The 19,841-nt window shown below is 39.4% G+C and overlaps 2 protein-coding genes across 2 annotated transcripts in view; one reads left to right on the top strand and one right to left on the bottom strand.

Annotated features, from left to right (window-relative positions):
- The window catches only part of ARHGAP28 (Rho GTPase activating protein 28), a 72,408-nt gene extending 71,406 nt beyond the window's left edge, over window positions 1–1,002 (top strand). The window contains exon 15 of the mRNA XM_009879977.1: window positions 911–1,002. Within this exon, the coding sequence (XP_009878279.1) occupies window positions 911–1,002 (92 nt within the window). The remainder of the gene's footprint in view (window positions 1–910) is intronic.
- Window positions 1,003–6,860: 5,858 nt separating this feature from the next.
- Window positions 6,861–19,841, bottom strand: part of LAMA1 (laminin, alpha 1) — an 82,097-nt gene continuing 69,116 nt past the window's right edge. The window contains 12 exon segments of the mRNA XM_009879979.1: window positions 6,861–7,087; window positions 8,707–8,929; window positions 10,029–10,162; window positions 10,777–10,930; window positions 11,956–12,114; window positions 14,095–14,284; window positions 15,390–15,502; window positions 16,620–16,782; window positions 17,253–17,438; window positions 17,949–18,100; window positions 18,776–18,946; window positions 19,155–19,269. Coding sequence (XP_009878281.1) covers window positions 6,927–7,087; window positions 8,707–8,929; window positions 10,029–10,162; window positions 10,777–10,930; window positions 11,956–12,114; window positions 14,095–14,284; window positions 15,390–15,502; window positions 16,620–16,782; window positions 17,253–17,438; window positions 17,949–18,100; window positions 18,776–18,946; window positions 19,155–19,269 — 1,921 coding nt within the window. The 3' untranslated portion in view covers window positions 6,861–6,926.

Here is a 19,841-nt window from a genome sequence, read left to right on the forward strand (position 1 = left end):
TTAATTTAAAATTATTTTTATAGTCCTAGATCTTCCAGGGTACCTTATTCCATTGATTATGCATTAATTCATTTATATGGCTCTCACTTTAATACAATCATTAGGAGCCCAGTGACCTTGTAAGGAACTGTACAAAAATTTTACCTTAATCCTTTGTGTCACGGCAATGTAACCTCACCAGTTAAATGGCTTCATCACTCAGTGTAAATGCAATATAGTCCAACAAATCAACTTAACTCAAGAACTTATTGCAATATTACTCAATCAAGAGGCACCAAACGCTGCTTTCTGTGGCAAAAGCAGAAGGGACTCCCCAACCAACTCCTATTCCCACTCAACCCCTAATGAAACTTGCAAACTGCCAGACTTCAGAGGACTTTTATTTTTTTTTTTTAACCAGCAAAACAGCAACTGCCAAAACCCTTGATATAGTCCCTATATTTCTTTGCAAGATCCTAACTGGATGGAAACTCATGGTTTACAGAGCTCCTTTTTCAGCATTTAAAAATAGTGTAGAAATGAAGTCAGATTTGTAATTCCAGTCCAGTAAACCCAAAGAAATAAAAAACCCCACCATACTGTGGCCCTTACAGTAACAGTGTTGTTAATGCTTCTAAAGAAACCATATTTGTTCACCATTTGACTAAATGCCTTATCCATAACTCGGTGGAATACAGGGCATCCTGCCTGGAAGTGAAAGCGAATTCATGACTCTCACTGAGTAAAATCACAGGCAAATTTACCAAAGCCCCCATCTGTATCCAGGCCAGATGTCAGAGCCAGACACACCACACTAGGCTCGCTATGTGCGAGTCAGCGACACATCCAAGGACATTTTAGCATAGCTCTGTCCCATTTACTAATGTGCCCAAAACATCCTATGATTCATGACTGTCGATTTCTGTTTCAGGTCAGCACTGTTTGGATCCGGATGCATACATGTTAGATGTTTACCGTGCAAATCCTCAGGCAGAATGGGTGATAAAACCAAAAGCAAGCTGAAGCAGAAGGCTGTGGCGTACTGGACAAAAGCCAAATGGATGAGAGTGACACCTGTCATTTTAAGAAGCTCTTGGCAGAGACGAAACAAAATGGTAGCTATAGGATAACATTCCTTCCTACTGTACTGTCCAACTGATGTTCGCCATGTACTACTTTTGGTATAAGCATTATCACTCCAGCTTCTGGACCATCTGAAAATATCACATCAGTTATGCTTCATATGGGTTACACTTGTCAGTTGGCCCAGGAGTTAAGGAGGGCGGACCGAGGTACGGTGCACAGAAAACAACCTGTCGTATACAGAGCTGCTTGTTTTCCTGACCTGTTAGAACATGAGTTTTTGGAAAAAATCCAGCGGCATCCGCAAATGCATGAAACACTACCGACCACAGCGTAACACAGAAGCATCACAGAGACATCCAAGAAGAGAAGGTATCTGTCAAGCATGGAAGAGAGGAGCTCGACCTGCGGCCGTGCCAAGATGTAGCTGTGTGACAAAAATCAAACCTTTCTGCTGAAAGTAAACCTGTACAGTGTGCATTACTGCAATATTTATGTCTCTCAGTCACTCCTCGCGAGTACCTGATGCTGGGGGGGGGGGAGGGAGGGAGGCAGCAGGAAGAACTACTGTATAGACAGCTATACTGCTTTATATATGTACCACTGTATATATTACCACCTGTCTTCCAAAATCGTCCGTCTGGATCACGTTACTGAGTACAATTGTAGCGCCACAAACCATTCTCTCCTTCCTTCCCCTGTCATACACACAAGCTTCGGGAGACAAACACTAGGTGAGAAAGGGCCTACTACCCCAGCTCTTATCTTTCACTTGATACTCTCAGATTTAAGTCTGTGTAATGCCATAATATGAGATATGTGTTAATGGTGCCACTTACAGCCATCACCTTCTTTGTTAAACATTATAGTTTCTTAATTTGTAACCTAATTCTTTTTCTTTTGTTTATTTTAGCTTTAATATGTAAGCAACTTTTATACTATTCAGCTGCACTGAGAAGAGAGATCTTTGTCTAGATCTTGTATAATACAGCATGGAGAAGAAAAAGAGCTTCCAGTGAGCAGAAGGATTTAATACTCTTATTTAACATTTAAAGATTAGGGCCTTAAATAGTAGCCAAACTAGGCCCAGTTATGCGGGGTGTTTTACAAATACATAGCAAATTGCAGCTCCTTTTACAGATAGCATGCAGTCTCTGAAAACACACAGCCTGACAAGAGAACAGGGAGCTACAACCACATTGGGAATGCAGCACAGCAAATATCAGACAGTATGTCAAGTTTGTAGCCAGTCACAAGGGTGAGCACCATTCTTCACCTAATCCCCTCGTTTTGGGCTATACTTTATAGAACTAAAGCATGTTTGTTGAGTAGGGAAATCAGAAGCCTCTGGAAAACAGCGAGTATTTCTTTCATCTTTTGCCTTGTGCAAAAAATGGGAACTAATGCCTTCAACTGCACTGCAATGTCTCCGTTATTGGATGACGATATTGCACAATGAATTCACCTACAGTCTGAGCAGTTGGGTTTGCTCCGGATCTGGATACACAGATGAGGCAGGAGCTGGTGCCCTGTTTACCAGGTAGCAACCTAAAAGGATTCTGAACGAAGTCCTCCAGGTGAACAAAAAGGACGCTGTCCTGCAGAGAACGCCTGTAACTCGTAGTGCACCACTGAAGCTGTGTGATGAAGATTTTCACATTCTAGAAATCCCACTTCTGGTTCAAAGTTAAATCCTGTTCTCCAGTAGTTAGCTTTCATTGTTAGTGTTCAGTGAAAGAAATCAATGTTAAATCAGTAATTTTACCAGCAACAATAATACCTACAGAAGGCAGATCCTATCTTTATTTCTTGTCTTGAGATAAAAAATGATAAAATTTAGTGACATTATGCTTTCATTATTCTTAAAACACTGAAATTCTTAAATTTCCTAATTTCCTTTTTTTTTTTTTTTCTTCATCTTTAACACTAATGGATGCAGAGTTGCAGCCAGGAAAAGACCAGGACAGTCGTATTATAAAATACGCTGCTTATTTTGACAACTATTTATTTTAAGCACATGAGAGAGAGTAGATCTGTGGTTTGTTCACAGGACTAAGCATAAACGTTTTGTCAAGTGCTGTGTTCCTGATTCCCTTTAGTTCCCTCTGTGAAAATGGACAACTCTTCCTACTATGCTGCCCTTTTCTTTTAGCTGTAAAACAGGACTAGTCCTTCCTTTTATAAAGGTAACATGAGAATTAGTTGAGTTAAATTCTGCTCTCAGATGCAGTCAAACAATTCCCTGAGCAGAACAGGAGTTATAAACATCCATCTAGGAAGGACAAACTCAGCAAAGGGATTTTATGTGGAAAGTGCTTTGAATATGAAGAGCATCATATAAATGCTAAGCATCATCGTATTTATAGCCAACAAAAGAGCTTTTATGACTATACAGAAAGCCCGAACATTAACTAAAGAATTCAAAATGATGTAGCAAATAAGATAACTTTCTACAGTACTTTCAGACAAATACATTGACCTCCTCTGTCTTGCCCACTCACTTCAATCTGTGTTCTCAATGGCCCTGCAAGGGAAAGTACAGGGCACCCATGTGCTCACACGGTGACTTGCTGAGCATGTTCTGGACCCTGAAGGGACAACTTCATCAAAATTATTTCTAAAATAGATCTCACTGTATTCCATACAGAACAGAAGGGGTTTTTGAAAGACCTTCACCTCTTACCACTTTGAAACCTAGGAAAGCCAAAGCTGATGTAATGAAACCCATCCTGTGAACACTTGCTTTATACTAAAATTGCCTATAACTTTATAAGACATGCATATTTGCAGATGAACTAGATTCTACGTACAGTGCCCAGACTACTACAGCATGGCCAAATGCCTGCTGTCTCTGAAACAGAATGGCAAAATCCTTATTTGATACAAATAGGCCTAATGACCCATGTGTACTGTGGTTAATACTGTTACACATTAAGTTGTTTTGTATTGTTGTGGTACACAAACTTGATTTAGAACCATAGAATGGTTTAGGTTGGAAGGGACCTTGAAGATCATCGAGTTCCAACCCCCCTGCTACAGGCAGGGACACCTCCCACTAGACCAGGTTGCCCAAGGCCACGTCCAACCTGGCCTTGAGCACCTCCAGGGATGGGGCCTCCACAGCCTCTCTGGGCAACCTGTTCCAGTGCCTTACCACCCTCAAAGTGAAAAATTTCTTCCTAATGTTTAATCTAAACCTGCCATCTTCCAGTTTAAAGCCACCCCCCCACACACCCCTATTTAATACACAGCAGACAAACTGAACAATCTCTACGACATTTTTTAATATGAGGTCTCAACTTCAGGCTTTATATTTCAAAATGCTGGTGGAGGCACCTGGAATTGTGTTCCTCCTAACAGAAGTTGAAGTCAAAACCAAGCTATGATAGGATTACCACCTAACAAAAACCAACATATGTGGAAAGCTATTAATAACAAAGTAGTAGCAAGCAGGGAGAAACTTATTCAGCAAACTCCAAAGATGCTTCAAGTATTTATGTACTCCATGGTTCTACAAACACAGCATTTTGCATATCAACACATAGCGAGAGAGGGAGTAATGCAAGAAGCAGGTATTGGAAACAGACTGGAATGCTCTAACCTGTTTATGCAGCTAACGTCACTAGAATGTGTGCGTGTGTGCAAATATGTCAGTGTCTATGTATAAAGTTAACTACCTCACTCTGCATTTTCCAGGAAAAAAAAAATTTTGGCTTAGAGGTTTAATATTCCAAAACTTTGTTATTAATTTCACTTCTCCACTAGTCTTTTATATTGATAAAATGTTTCTCCTTTAATTTGGAAATTACCAGAAAAGTATATATTAAAAGACATATTTCAGGATATGCATGAAATGTTATTCCAAACCATGTTGCCTCAATTACTGCTTGTAATGTGAACTTTATGAGATCAGATCTCGGGGTTAACAGATAACAATTACAAACATACTGTGTTTCACAGTTTTTATTTTTCAATAGCTTTCCATTAATGTGTGTCTTCTCTGGAAAATAATACAATGCCACTAATCAAAGCAAAATGTTTGTATGTACATTTCCCTTACAATCCTCATTATGTTACGTGTTTTGTTGAAGTAAGCCCACACGTAAGTGTGTTTGTACAGCAGAATGTGTCCATTGTATTGTATCCATGTCAAAAATAAAAACAATACAAAGAAAGCTCTTCAAATCTAAACACGTGGTTTTTGGATAGAAGCAGGTGACAGAAACTGCAAAGAGCAGTGCTGAACCTGTCTTAAAAGCAACTCTGTTTTTATAGCACCTGAACAGCTAGCTACATAAAGCACCACGTTCTGCCACCCTTGCTCAAGTGGAGCAGTTTCTTGCTCCAGGAGCTCTTCTCTTGAACTACTTCCATGCAAGGTACAAAATGACACTGCTTGGAATCCTGCCTCATTGAAATCAACGACAAACTGCTTTGGGGGTTCATTTGAGCTACTGTTTTTAGACTAGTATGAAATACATAAAGCAAAACTGACTTAAGAATGAATTGTAAAAACGTGTAATAAAAGCCAAACAAAACTTATGGAGCAAAGGAAAATACTGCTAGTTCAAAGAGAAAAAAAGGAGATGGAAGAGACGTGTAGAGAACCATGTTTATTATAGATGTCTCTTCAAGCACGAGACATGTTTGTCACCGCTCAATGAGCTGGCCAGTTGATGAACAGATGTACTTACTTGAGTGAGATTGAGCACGTGTCCCCCAAACCTGGCGCAAGCGCAACTACTGGAAGCCTCGTTTTTGAAACAGAGGCAGGAGCCATAGGAAAAGGTGAATACAGAATTGCTGACTGGCCTGTGAATTAGGAATCGCAGGGCACCAGAGGTGCTTCCCTGTGTCCTGTTAAGAAATACTGTTTTCCACAAGAAAGATGCATTAGTTCTCGTTGCAAAAATACATAGGTGTTCCCAAGCCAGACCCAAATAATTTCTTCACCAACACAGCATTTCACATGCTTCTCTGTGCTGTGGAGTTGCTGCTTGTCCTGCAGCTGATTACATGAAAGCATAAACAGGAACATAATCCTCCCAGACAATGTGTCTATAATGGGGGTCAGAAGCACTGGATATTAAGGCAGAAGAAAAAGGGATTGGGGCTACCACATAAAGTATAAATAAGAAAATTCTATTCAATAGACTCTGAATCGAAGACCTTCAAAATTATGCCTTTGGTGTCCTGCTCCCTCTGCTGGACTCTGTCCACTTGTACTTTTCCTCCCAGACAATGTGACTATAATGGGGCTTAGAAGCACTGGATATTAAGGCAGAAGGAAAAGGGATTGGAGCTACCACAAAGTATAAATAAGAAAATTCTATTCATTAGACTCTGAATCAAAGACCTTCAAAGTTATGCCTTGGGTCTCCTGCTCCCTCTGCTGGACTCTGTCCACTTGTACTTTTCACTTCTTAGCCTTCTGGCTCTTTTTCTTCTAAATGAAACATATGGACAACTGAACTACATGAAATAATGCACAGTTTATTGTAGTTTTATTATGTGGTCCAAAATTATTACCTTTTTATAAAACGACCAACACACAATAAAATGAAATACTGTCAAGTAATCAAAAGAAAACATACTGTAAACACTGATTAATAAAAATTCCCAAAAGAAAAATACCCAATTAATGCCATTAACATTGTAGTAGAGGTATTTGTTGTTTAAAACCTTGTAGTTAAAATGCAGACATAGAGCTTCTGACTAAAAAAATAAATGACCTGAGTTGGAAAACAACCAGAAAATCAAAGAGGTGCAGGCTCTCACCGATTCTTCTTTTTGTTACAAAATGAGAATGAAAAATAACAGATCAACAAAAAAACCTCTCTCAGTCCAGACAGGCTTTGCTACATTCAGTGCTCAGCCCCAGGGCAGGAATGAGGAAAGACTCCACGCAGGTCAAAAGCTCTGCTGAAGTCAAACAATTCTGCCTGTTGGCCCTTGGTCAACACGAGGTTCCTCAAACAGCCATGGAATGAGCTCTTGCTTGTGAGGCAGTTTTGCTTCACGTCAGCTGAAAAACAAACGTGAAATATGTACAATCTATTTCCCGTGAACTGAAATCATACCAAGATCCAGGTTATTATTCAACTGCTTCCCTTCCCATCCAAAGAAGAGATAAAACCAACACCTGAGGAGCACCAAGTTCCATTAATGTTTGGATTGGATCATATGGGACATCCCACCGTGGACAGCCACTGCTGCCTTCAGGCATAAGCCACGCAAGTGAGAAAACTTGTGCAGAGTTTGAACAAATACTTTGTCCCAGGGGACAATGGGAGATTAGAGAGGGGAAAAGAGAGGACAAAGCCACTCTTAATAGGTGTCTTCCAAGTTAAAATTGAAACTGGCAGAATATGAAGCAACAGCTGAGCTGTACACAGTCATGGACTCAATTGGCAAACCAAAACATGAGGCTGGTAGACAGTCCAACCCTTTTTTCCATACAGCCTGTGAAACAATTCATGCCACTTCTGCAGTACTTAACTAAACTGAAGAATTTCTCTCTTCTCTATGAAACCTAATCTTTACAGATGGAGCACTGAAAAAGCAATTAATATCATATTAGCCTACTGAAGAAAAAAAAAAAAAAAAGATGCTGGTAAGGCCACTTTGGTATTTGAGGAAGACCAAATATTAATCAAGATCTGGTTAATTAGCATTAATTCATTTTTCAAAAAGCACCAAAACCTTGTCCCACAGAAGGCTCTGTAACATTTCAAGCTATTATCCCTAAAGCTTTCCAAATATTTAAAAGCTGAGTTTGCCCTTCAGACCTCATCACTCTGTTTTCACACAAATGTAAATATCTGAACTGAAAAACTGTAACAGCTGTTTCTGAAACAAATTCATATGGGCATTTTAGGCTATCTTTAAAAGCATAAGATATTCAAAACCATACGAAGCCTACTCACTCCCAGTACTGATGTGTTCATTAAAAAGTATGCCTGCAAAAAGGCCAAACATGATGTTTGAAATTCAATCCTCTTAATGAATATATTGTCTTGGCTCAAATTATCAACCGATGAGTTGCACAGCTTAATTGAAAAAAATTTGATTATGCATTTCTTGTGTTACTATCTTTTTATATTACCATCGTAGTCTGATTGACAGTTAACTTCAGAAGGGAATTTGCACAGAACAAGGGAAATCCATGTTCATCTGCAGCAGCTTGACTTCTGGCTGCACAGCCCCTGACACAAAACATTTGCAAAAATAAAGTAGATGCGAAACCTTACTTAGATGAATGTGAAGGCAAGCCTTAATATGAATTTGACTGCAAGAGAATCACACCTAAACATACACAGGCAAGGGCGTTGTGAAGCCTGAAAGAGGCTGTGAAAGAGAAACCACATGGAAGAAATCCTCAGAAACTAAGGAGCAGGTTTGTGTAGGAAAGTGATACGAGTTCAGTTGATCTTGCCAACACACTCAGCAGCTAAATGCAGTCCTCCACAAAGACAGTATACACAAATATTAATATGCTGTGATCTCAGCAAGTGTGGAAAATGGTAACTATGATTTATAACCCAATTATGAACTCCATGAATCAGAGAAAGATCACGTGGTAGGAGTCAGAGAGAGAGTGAAAGCAGGAGGAAGAGCAGGGAAGAGAAATATTATTGTACCTACCAGGATAGCCTCCAACATAAATGGGATTGTTCGTATCTGCAGAGGTTGACTGGATGTAGGGATTATCAGTTTGAACCAAATTCCCATCAATTATCAGTGAAATGTGATGTTTGCTTTTATTTGCTTGAAGCTTGTGCCATTTTCCATCACACAAACTATTCATGCCTCTTGGTTCATATGTAGCTGTTAGTCTGCCAGCTCCGTTGTTGACATGGAATAAAACCTGTATAAACAGCCAGATGCCAATAAAGATATAAAGTAAGAATACATGAACTAATTTGCCTAGATAAAACCACAGTCATGCTGGTGAAGAGATTTCAGTTATAATAAATGTTTGGTAATTATGCAAAGCTAATGTTTATTTTGATGGATAGAGTGTGTCCCATCGAAGTATCTTTAAAATCTAAAAGACTTAGATCTATCATGCAATGGTCTGTTAGGTTAGCTTGGTATACTTCACTTCGGATTTCAATATTTCTTACAAATAAAAATCAAGTCATTTTCTCATAGAAGCTGAGACTTCAGATCTGAAAGAAGATCCGCGATATCTAACTGAATAGAAAGAGAATGGCCTGAAAGCACTTGTCATTGCCAATACACATATTGATTTATTTCATGTATTTATTTTTCAAAGCAGTAGACATTTCCTCAACTCTGTGGTGCTGATTAATATGTAAATATTAACTGAGAAAGTATGTCCCACAGAAACAGTGATATTTAACGCTGTCTCTAGCTAGGAACTTTTGAATAAAAAATGAGCTATTTCTGAGAAAAGGAAATACTTAAGAGCAATCAAGTATACATTTTTTATGCATTAGATAAGTGGAGAACTATATATTGATTGTTAAAAGGTTTATGGAGCATAATGGCCAGTAGAAGTAGAGAGCGAGTTAATTGCTCATGAACATCGAAGAAGAGATTACAAAACAGGGTGCTTTGTACATGCAATAATAAGTTTATCAAGGACAAGTGTAGCTCTATGGCAGAAAAAGTATTAAGCTACAAGAAAGGTACATATTTGGTCTAACATACAAGGTATGTAGTCCAGGACATCACAGTGGCCACAGACTAACATAAATTAGACTAAAGAGGCAAAAAGTTCCAGTGACTTCTGCTAATCTCACATTTTATCAGATGATGATGATGAGAAACCTGAAAGACTGAAAGTCTATTCCATACTAGTTCTGCGGGGATTTGGTTTGGACATTTTGCCTTCATCACGTTTCACTGCTGTCTATTTAGTGCTACTCAACAGTTCTACCCTCCCAGTTTTAAGCAAGCCTTGGGAAATGACGGCACAGGGCCAGCACAGTGCAGCCTACCTTGCCATTTACAATCTCCAGTCCAATGGCATCAACCTTAGCACTGCTGACCCCGAGAAGAACGCCATGCAGCGCTGTTGTACGAAACTCCAGCGTGATGTTCACATCAGACCGGACTTTGTAACCTTCTCTGACTGAAAAGAAGTTAGAAGATTCTAACAGAAGACTTGTAACCCACAGTACAAAGTAGAATACATATATTGTCATTAAAAGGCCTAAAAAGATTGTTAATTACTCTGCTGGGATACAACTTTGCAGAACCTCTGGAAAGTAAGTTTTCCGAAGTTGTAATTCACTTTTTATACTGGAAAAGATAAATTCCCAAATAAGTTTTCTTTCATTAATTTACATTTAATACAGTCCATCTCATTTCTAAGAAACAGTAAAGACCACATATTAATGTAATCCTTCACATTATTTCACAATTCCTTTACATCTTTTGTCTCCGTACCCTTTAATAGATATTAACACCATGAACATGGATATTCTTAGCTGAAGAAAGAGATAGTTCATTTCTTTCCCAGTGCTAGAATCATTAGCCCTTTCATTTGTGGAAGATAGCCCTGTCCAGAAACGGCCACTTTTGGACACATGGAGTAAAGGGACTAAGCTAGAAATACATATGCAGGGCATGCACTCTTTGTGTGAGGAGTCAATTAATTACACGCAGTTCCCACAAGACCTAAAAAGAGCGTGTTTTCATTAACATTAATTCAGTAAGGTACTGCTTTCATTTAATGATACTTACCAAGCGCAGCAAAGCCACTCCCATCAAAGAAAGTACCGTCCTGCACTGTTACATAGCATTTATTCACAGCAAAGATAGAGACAGGGCTCTCGTTGTCCAGTTGCTTGCTGTTAATCGTCATGCTACCAATGCAGGCAGGAATACTGTGAGTCACCTAGGCATAATGAAATATAACAGTTAATGTCTCATACAAACTGCTGCAATGCTCTCTTAGTGATTCACCCGATGTTATTGTAAATAAAAAATTCTCTGAACAAACCAGCAGGATCTACAATATTTTCGTAATCACATTTCTATTTATTATATATACTTACATAAGGTTACAAACATCATTGTCTTCGAGTCAAAATAAATAGTTTAGAAATACAGTATACATGATAACATATAGAAAGAATTGTACTTGTTTGAATGTGAGCTGGGATACGCCTAACAGTTAAAGACATTCCAAACATGCTTCAGCAAACTAACAGGTCAATCAAGATTTTTTGTATGACATTTTGCAAGTATAGTTCACCAGAGTTCTATCCAGCAAAAAGATTCATTAGAATTTCTCACTATTACTATTTTCAGTAATTGCAGATTCAAAGTATTACAATATTTGTTAGCCGCATTATCCAATTAAAAAGCATTGGTGAAGAAAGTATGCCCAGAAATTTATAAATATCATTATCATTACTGGAATCCTCCCTGAGATAATGGGCTGCAGAAGGAGGAAGGCAACAAAAACCTACCCTCTAAAAGCATGTGTAAAATGTTTTAATCTCAGACAGCTAAACCCAGCTTTTCAGAGATATTTAAGGCACAGAACTCCTACTTGAATGCAACAGGACTTATGTACTGAAATGCCTGAGATTCTAAGTCATATTTTTATCTTATACTATGAAACACAGTTATTTATATTATTTATCCATTTTTAACAGAGAGACTGATAGAAGAAAAAAAATCTACTACAGGCTATTACTAAAACACAAGGATACAAGCTCTAGCTTGTGGCTAAGCCATAGAAAGCTGGAAAGATTTATCTGGTAAAGGGTCATTACTTCCTTTGTTGTTTCTCTCCCTAAGTACTTCTTTTTTGCCCGTCAGAGACAGGATACTGAATTAGATAGGTTTGATACAGTGTACTCATTCTGGCATTTCAAAATGTCAGAGACGCCCCACCACCCCAAAGCTTCTTACATTCCCAAGATTCTTTGGCACGTAGTCTAAGGGGAGTCCTCCCACGTAGAGCTTCCCCTCCACATCCAAAGTGCTACCGTCTCCCAGAGCACTGACTGCTACCAATTCCTGTCCATCCACAGTGATTGTACCTTTTCTTTTCATGTATTCTGTCTTTATCTGGAAAAAAAAGAGAGCACGCAAACATGAATCAGTAAGCTAAATTATTTCCCTAGTAATCATTTGCCATAGAAGTCTGCAAGAAAATTTTTTAGTGGTCAGACTTCTTTGACATACTCTACTGAGACATCCTCTTGAAATTCATTGTGAGGCTGAGGCCATTTCAGAATGCAACTGAGCAGCTAAACTGCTTCCTTGCTTCCCCAAGGGCTCACAATGATTGCACGTTGTCCTGCGTAAGTTTTCAGTGTCTTAACAATCAGTATTTAAAACTACTAGTTTATTGCCTTAGGATACGGGTACATCACTGAGTTTGAAGAGGGGAGCACTTCTGCTCTTCTGCAATTATTGTGCTGCCCACCAGCTGAGCCATCTTAACTCTCTGAAGTGCACGCTCCTACGTTGTAATTTTATGATGGGCAGTGCTGAATTTGCTATGACCAAAAAGCTTTCCACTTCTGTCCATCTTGTTCGCTCATGCCCCTATGCTTTCCTTGCATTGAAGCAATTACTCACACGCAGATAAGGGACTAATGGCTAACTGACAGTTAGCCATTTATTCTTCCTCAGTTACTTTTAGCCCCACTCAGAATCCTGATCAGGTTCAACATGAGGTTTCATGAACATTTGGGTTGGTAAGGGAATAAAGTGGTACAGCAGGGTGATACGAGCAGATGGCAGAGAATGGAAAGAAATGCTTCTTTTGGCAGCAATGCATGTTAGCTTAAATTGATTGTAGAGCTACTGCAATAATCACTCCCAGCTGCGAACTGGTGTGACTCAGCCTTAATCTCCGAAAAAAGGTTCAAGCTCATGTTTTTACATCCTGGGTAGTAAAGGCAGGTCAGCTCTCATATGGAATCTGTTCATCTCTTAAAAAGTGGATAGTATGAGTACGAGTAGTTTTAATTTTAAACATGTAGCCGTAAATCCTGAAGCGTTCTTTCTTTCGGGGTAGGCAGCAGAGCTTACGTGTGGTATCTTCCTCTGACAGAAGTTCACATTTACTTTCTTTATGTTAGTTTTTGCGGGTTTTTCTTCTGCTGATTATATATGAAAAGCAAAAATAACGCTCTCCTGGTTCCCAAGGCACCTAGGAGAGGTGGCAACTTTCTGTCATCAATCACTTTGTTCCACAGAAACCACTTCCTGGAGTTAAGGCTTCACATACGGACAAGGGAAGGAAAGCTTAGCAGGATGAATATTGTCATCCTCACCTGCCTTAAGGAAAAGTAATGTGGTCAGTTTCTATTAAAACTCATGCAGACATCACAGTCATTTCTCACGAAGAAAGGCAGAGCCAGCAGCAGGTGCGTTGCTCAGAGGAACTGGGCCAAGAGAGGCTGACGTAGAATCTCCATACAGAGATCCCTGAATGCTACGTGATGCCTGAAAGTTGTAGCATAATTTCTTCTCAAACTTTCCTTATGCCAAGTCCTCCCTCTCCAGCCTCCATTCATTTCAAATGTCTACCTTTCTCATGTTGCATCAACCAAGAAAAGGGAAGAGAGTGCTTCCCTGTTAGCACCGGCTGCTACGACATGCTCAGGTATTAAGTTACATGTAGCAGAAAGGAGAAACTGTGCACCCACAAATCTCTTTCACCCTGTCACATAACTCAGTTGCAGGTCTTTGGTGACATAGCTCATGGAAAGCTCTCTGTGGAAAAAGTCAGAGTTTCTAGACCTCTCTCTCAGGTTATTCTCTGGTGAAGATGACCATTATTACATAGTTGGTGAACTCTTTTATTTCTAAATAAACTGAGATACTTGACAGTAGTTGGATGTTGGAATTGATGCTTAATTAGTTAAAATTTTAAAGGAAATATTATACTCAGACACAAGTTATCTGAATGGTTTCATGATTGGGTTAAAACCTGCTTGCCATTGCAACACAGAAAGCACGCAGGAAAGGCAGGGAAAAACCACCCCAGTATCTCCAAGGAAGAGAAAATGGGGTACAAGATCAGTGACTACCTACCGTATGCCATTTTCCATCACTGATAACAGCAGGGTGAAAAGCTACTGCTTTTCCTTTGCCTAGATCAAATGAGAAATAGAGCTGTCCCCCATGAAGCTGTAGGGCTGCATAGTCAACCTGGTTCTCGTGAGCCATGTAGTAAATCAGGCCACTGGAGGCAAAGGTTCTGAGATTCAGCTGGACAGAAAGTCTAGACAATAAAAATACAGTGTTACTGAAAGGTATTTCTTCTGTATTGATAAATAGCTTTTCCAGAGGCAGAGAACAGCCTCAACCAACTTATTATTATGAAAGGAGATTTATTATTACAAAGGCCAGAAAAGCAGAATTTGCATTGATTCTCAGAAAGCATGACCTATAATGCATTTCATAATAGAAATCAGTGCTGTACCTGTCAGAGACAGAAACAGTGCTTGTCAGAGTGAGCTGGGCTTTACGAGGGACAGGCTCAGCTGTTGGCGACTGCAGGCTTGCCTATTGCCCCAGGAAAGGCACGAATTCCAGAATAATGTGATGGCATCCATTACTATTTGGTTAATAGTAGGCTTGCTGGGCTATAACGGGCAGACCGAGAACAGAGGGAGGCTTAAACGGTAGAGCTGATTGAGCCATTTACTATGGAGAGACTAGGTTCAGACTGCATAGTATCAATTCTCTGTAATATGCTTATGTTCAATAGTTGCAACAAAGAGGCTAGAAGGAAAAAAGGCTCTTTTCTCAAAGCCTGCAGAGGCTTCCCAAGTTGAAAGAAACATACACCAGTGGCTTGCAGGCTGTTTTGGGGACCTTGTTGGGAGCCTCTCAAACAAACAAGAGCGGCAGAGAGGCTATCACATGTTAAGTCCCAACAGAATGATTCTTCTCAGTAGTCTTAGCTCCCGCAGTGCCCTGGGGAGTGAAGCAGACACGGAAGGTGCAATTGCAGAAAATCCAGAGGAGAGGGTGAGATGTTATCTGCATCAGTCAAAGGAGCAGGGACCAGCTGAGCTCTCTATGTGGAAAACTGAAGTCAAAATACTTACAGAAGGTACAGTGGGGCTCTTAAGTCTGAGGGGGAAAAAACGCAGAACTCTGACCATGAGTTAAACCTCATGACCACAAACCTGGGAAAGACACATTAATTACATTGCAGTGGTTGGGATACCTTCTTCCATGAGGAACCCACAGAAACCTGAAGCGAGGGCCATGTTCAAAACTGGTAATGTGATGACCGTTCATGAAAACCAATATTGTGCTTCTCGTAGCTCAATACAAGATAACACACTGTGTGCATGTGTGATTCACAATATACTCACTTCTTCCTGACAGTAGACTGATTGAAAAGCAGTGCCAAGTGGCTGCCTTTGGCAAGTCCAAACTGATGGGCACCTTGAACACGATCCGGTAGCTCGTCTTTTGCACAAACTACCTGTTAATGAAAGGACTTATTTAAGAAGAATAGTACCAGGTGCTGACCAGCAAGTGCTGAATGGCAACGTGCCTATGCAGAACTTTGTAAGGAGCAAAACTGAACCACATGATAACCACAAAGTATACAGCAACATCAATTAGCTAAAATCCCAATCATTCTAAGCTATCTTTAGGCTCAAAAAGAACTAGTTCTAATGATTAAGCTATATCTCATGAACAGCACTGCTTTTTTCTAGAGAGAAATGTTTGCAGTTTGAGAAGTATTCATTCACCATTTGTCTTAATTGATAGCCCTTTTGATAAAAATGCTGGAAGACAGAGTACAATTTCAGTGTGAAAATCTTATGGACTTGGTAGAAATATTTTCTCATTTAGTGAGGATGCACATGCTTGTTATGATTTGAGGGATGGAGAGCTGAGTCACAAAGTATGCACCAAAGCTATACTTTAGCTCTATGAAGGACAGCTTATTTTTTTATAGCCACAGTTGTATGAAATCTATAAAATCCTGCTTTCTGTTGCCACAGAAAAATGATTCAGGATGCTTTGGAAACACTTCATTATAAAGATGTGCAGCTGCAGAAGAAGTAATGCTGCCTTCTCTCTTGGGAACAGGGACCATGTGAGAGGAAACAGGTGCCATGCAAGCTGCATTCACACACTGTGTGTCTCTGGAATGGTTTGTGCCTCCTCTTTGACACGGAGCAGAGACTGCATGTGTGTGACCAGGAAAATGTGAACGCTTAATTGCACGACAAATGCAAATCTCGGCACAGAGCCACTTTGGCAAGAACACACTAAGGACAATAGTTACTGTCAAGTCCTCTTGCTGGATCACTCCACTTTTTCTTTTCTTTTTTAGCGTTGCTGCCTGAACAACGATAAACCTAACTACATTTCCCTTCCAAAAGGCCAACCGGCTGCTACAAAGTTTTATATCACAGTTTTTCTATAAGAAATAATAATTTCAAATCCACACTCATTGAACCATTCCATACCATAGAAGAAGCAAATACGCACAGTCCATACCTTGAAAATTCTCCACAAAGCTAAAATGCATCTTGCTGTTGAACACTTTCCTAGAAGAGGCAATAGAGCTTTGCTGTAATACATACCTTTTTTGTGTCTGTAAGAGGCCTCAGGGGAACTGGTAAAGCCTGAAGTTCATGTTGAATCTCAATGTCTTCTGGCTTTATAGCTGGTTTAGGCTTCTCTGACAAAAAGCAGCTGTCCATATCCACATGTTCATACTTCATGGAAGTGGTGAAATACAAAAGCCTGTGTTTTAAAAACCCTACATTTTAAGAGGTGAAATCCCAAATCCCTACATTTCCCAAGCACAAGGAGAGTATTTTACAGGATGTTCCCCTATTAACAGGAGAAAGTGAAAGAAGTGGCATACTGGGACCAAAAGATTGAGAAGTGGCAAATAATCTGTCCACAGAACAATATTAATAGACAATATGCTTTGAAAACCATTGTATCTGTGAATGCAGATGAAACTACAGATGAGAAAGTTGCATTTTGTGCAGCATCTCTATACACGTTAAAGACTTTTTAAATGCTATTTCCAAATGTAGCTGGTAATATCTATTTTCTGCCTGTTGTAATACCCAGATCATCAGTATCATGCCTGTCTTATGTTAAAATCCAGGCAAATGGACAATGTAATGAAAGAGATTACAAACTACAATTAATGATTACTATACACACTTTTCCAAAACAGAGCAGTTACCCCTCTGACTTACTCCTTGTTAAAAATAAGATTGCTGATACAGCCGTGAAATGAGCCAGCCATTTTTAGCCCTAAGATGCCCTCTCCTGCTGGAATGCCACCAGCGTAGAAGTTGGAAATATTCAGGGGGCTCATTTCTGCTGATAAGCCAAGTCTTAGTTCTGCAGGGTTACCTTCATCCACCTGTACCGTTATGATCCTGAAAAAGATAAAGTAGGGAAAAACATTCAACAAGGGCCTTAGATATTCATTTTCAAATGAAAAGCATTCCTTTCAGCCTCAAAAACGTCTTAAGAAATAAAGATTCCCTCACTTTGATGATTCTTTCAATGTCTTAAAACTAGACGACCATCTTCTTTAGGTAATCTTTAATATGTAGAGTTTTGTCAAATATCTTTCCAAATTATTTTGATAGGTATCTTTCCAAATTAGTTTGCTAGCTCTATTTTTCCCTAATACTATCTAATGTACTTTACTCAAGTCGCCCGAGCTGTCTAGAGATTTTCAGAGCTTTTAACTACAACTTCATCAGTGGCTGTATGCTGGATACAATTACCATGTAAATCAGAACACCTCCATTAACAGCAGAAAAACACAGACCTGATTATTCCACCTAATGAGCTAGCAAAGGCAGTTCCTCAGAGAGCACAGTGAACTGACAACAGCACACAATAATTAAACAGGTAGTACTGCTCGCAGTCACATGTACCTCTTATTCCGGATTAGGATGACAGAGTGCTCTTGTCCATCACTGTATGTTCCGTTAGGAGACTTAAGAATTACTTTTCTAGTACTTGCTTTATCTCCAGCATTAACATGCACTGCAAGATGGCCATCAATCAGCGTGATAGAAAAGAAGGGCTGTGGATTTAATCAGAAGATTAATTTTTAACTATAACTCAATTTCCAGTCAGTCGGTGTTTAAATACAACGTACTTTGGAAAAATTTACCTCCATGTTTGTTGTAAACAAGCTTTTAAATAAAACTCAGACTAGTAGGCGTGTATTGGTACCTCTCAGAGTGCAAAGCTTTCTAACAGAAAACATGAAATTTCTCTGGTCATGATAAAAATTCAGGTTAAAATGCACATTTTTATACCACCACCACCCCCACTCCTCCCCTTAGAGGAAAGAAATAAGAAGGGGCAGGTATTCCCACTAAGTTTTTGTCCTCGGATTCCAGGAGCTCCAAAACAGTCCACCAGGTAAAAGATCGCTGTTCAGCTCAAACCCTTCAATAAGTACTTCTGACTAACAGAAGTGTAAAGTAATATTTTGTGTGCATTTCATGTGCAGCTTTCCTCTTTGTTGCAAAAGCATCCTGGGTCCTAGTAACTTTACTAGGTCTCTCCTAACTGATCCTTCAGTTCTCCTCTGCTACAATGAATATTCTCTGTCTGCACCCAGCCTCTGTATTTGGGTCTTCCTAAGCTTCTTTCTTGTTCTTTGCAAGTTACAGTCACAAAAACCTGACTTGATATTAGAAAATAAAAAACGCAAAACCAAACCCAAAAAGTCTTTGTTTTCAGTACTTGCCAAATGGGCTTGTCTACGTCGTCGCTTTTCCAGCCCCCTGCTGAGTCCAGCAAGGATGATGCCACTGCTGTTCTTTGTAGCAAAAGTTGCCATCAGTTCTGATTCTGGGCTTAAGGACTTAGGTACCAACTCAATATATCCATTGTTCAAGATGTTCACACTACGAATAGGCTATTTTATGAGGAAGAGAAATAATTACTGACTTCGTCCCTACATAGCAGTCAGTAAGAAAAAAAAAAAAAGATTCAAGTATAGGTTAGATTATCTTAGAAATGTTCAAGATAAACCCCTTTCAACTCACTATATTCTTTCACAAACATTACTAATTCATCATTCAATAACAATAAAGATCAGGTCACAAAACCTAAAAGTCTCCTACCTCCAATACACAGCCTTTTCTTACTCCGTATGAATTTCTAAGCAAGTCAAAGGTTGAACGGGATATTTCCAGATTCTTGATGCATCCCACATACATTCTACTATTAAGACCTTTCCTGAAACACAAAACAAGGCTTTTTTTCCAAGGAGTAGTATTTGGAATCTCCTGTGAGAAAAGATTAATTTCTCTTCAATAAGAGAAAGAGATCTGTTTTAAAGAATGCAGTAAGCCCAGTGTAAGTGCAAACAGGTGTAATTTGGGTTTTACTCTTAGCAGATATTAATTCTGATCTTAAAAAGAGTCAGAAAAGATTGTCCTCAAACAGAAACATAGAAGCGTGTAGTACTGTGTTGCCAGGCCAGGTCATTTTCCTGAACTTTAAGGTGAATCTTCAGCTGAAATGTAAAGGCTTTTGTGTGAGGGGGTAACTGTAACTCTCTACTACCTAGCAATTCTTTTTCATTTCTGAAGTCTGGAGGATGTCAGGTTTAAGTCAGAGAAATCTAAGGCTGTCCTGCCATAATCCCTCACATGCTGCTATGCCAGCTAAGATTAACAAGTCTGCACCTCTGCAATAACTGTGCAGAGACCAATATTGTCCTGGAATATATATTATCATCAAGAGCATGCAGACAGTTTAATTAGATTTTCTTTTGCCATGTTTATCCTTTCAAAGGAAAGCCACTG

Source organism: Charadrius vociferus, unplaced genomic scaffold (genome assembly GCF_000708025.1).
Source record: "Charadrius vociferus isolate BGI_N301 unplaced genomic scaffold, ASM70802v2 scaffold202, whole genome shotgun sequence".
NCBI lineage: Eukaryota > Metazoa > Chordata > Aves > Charadriiformes > Charadriidae > Charadrius > Charadrius vociferus.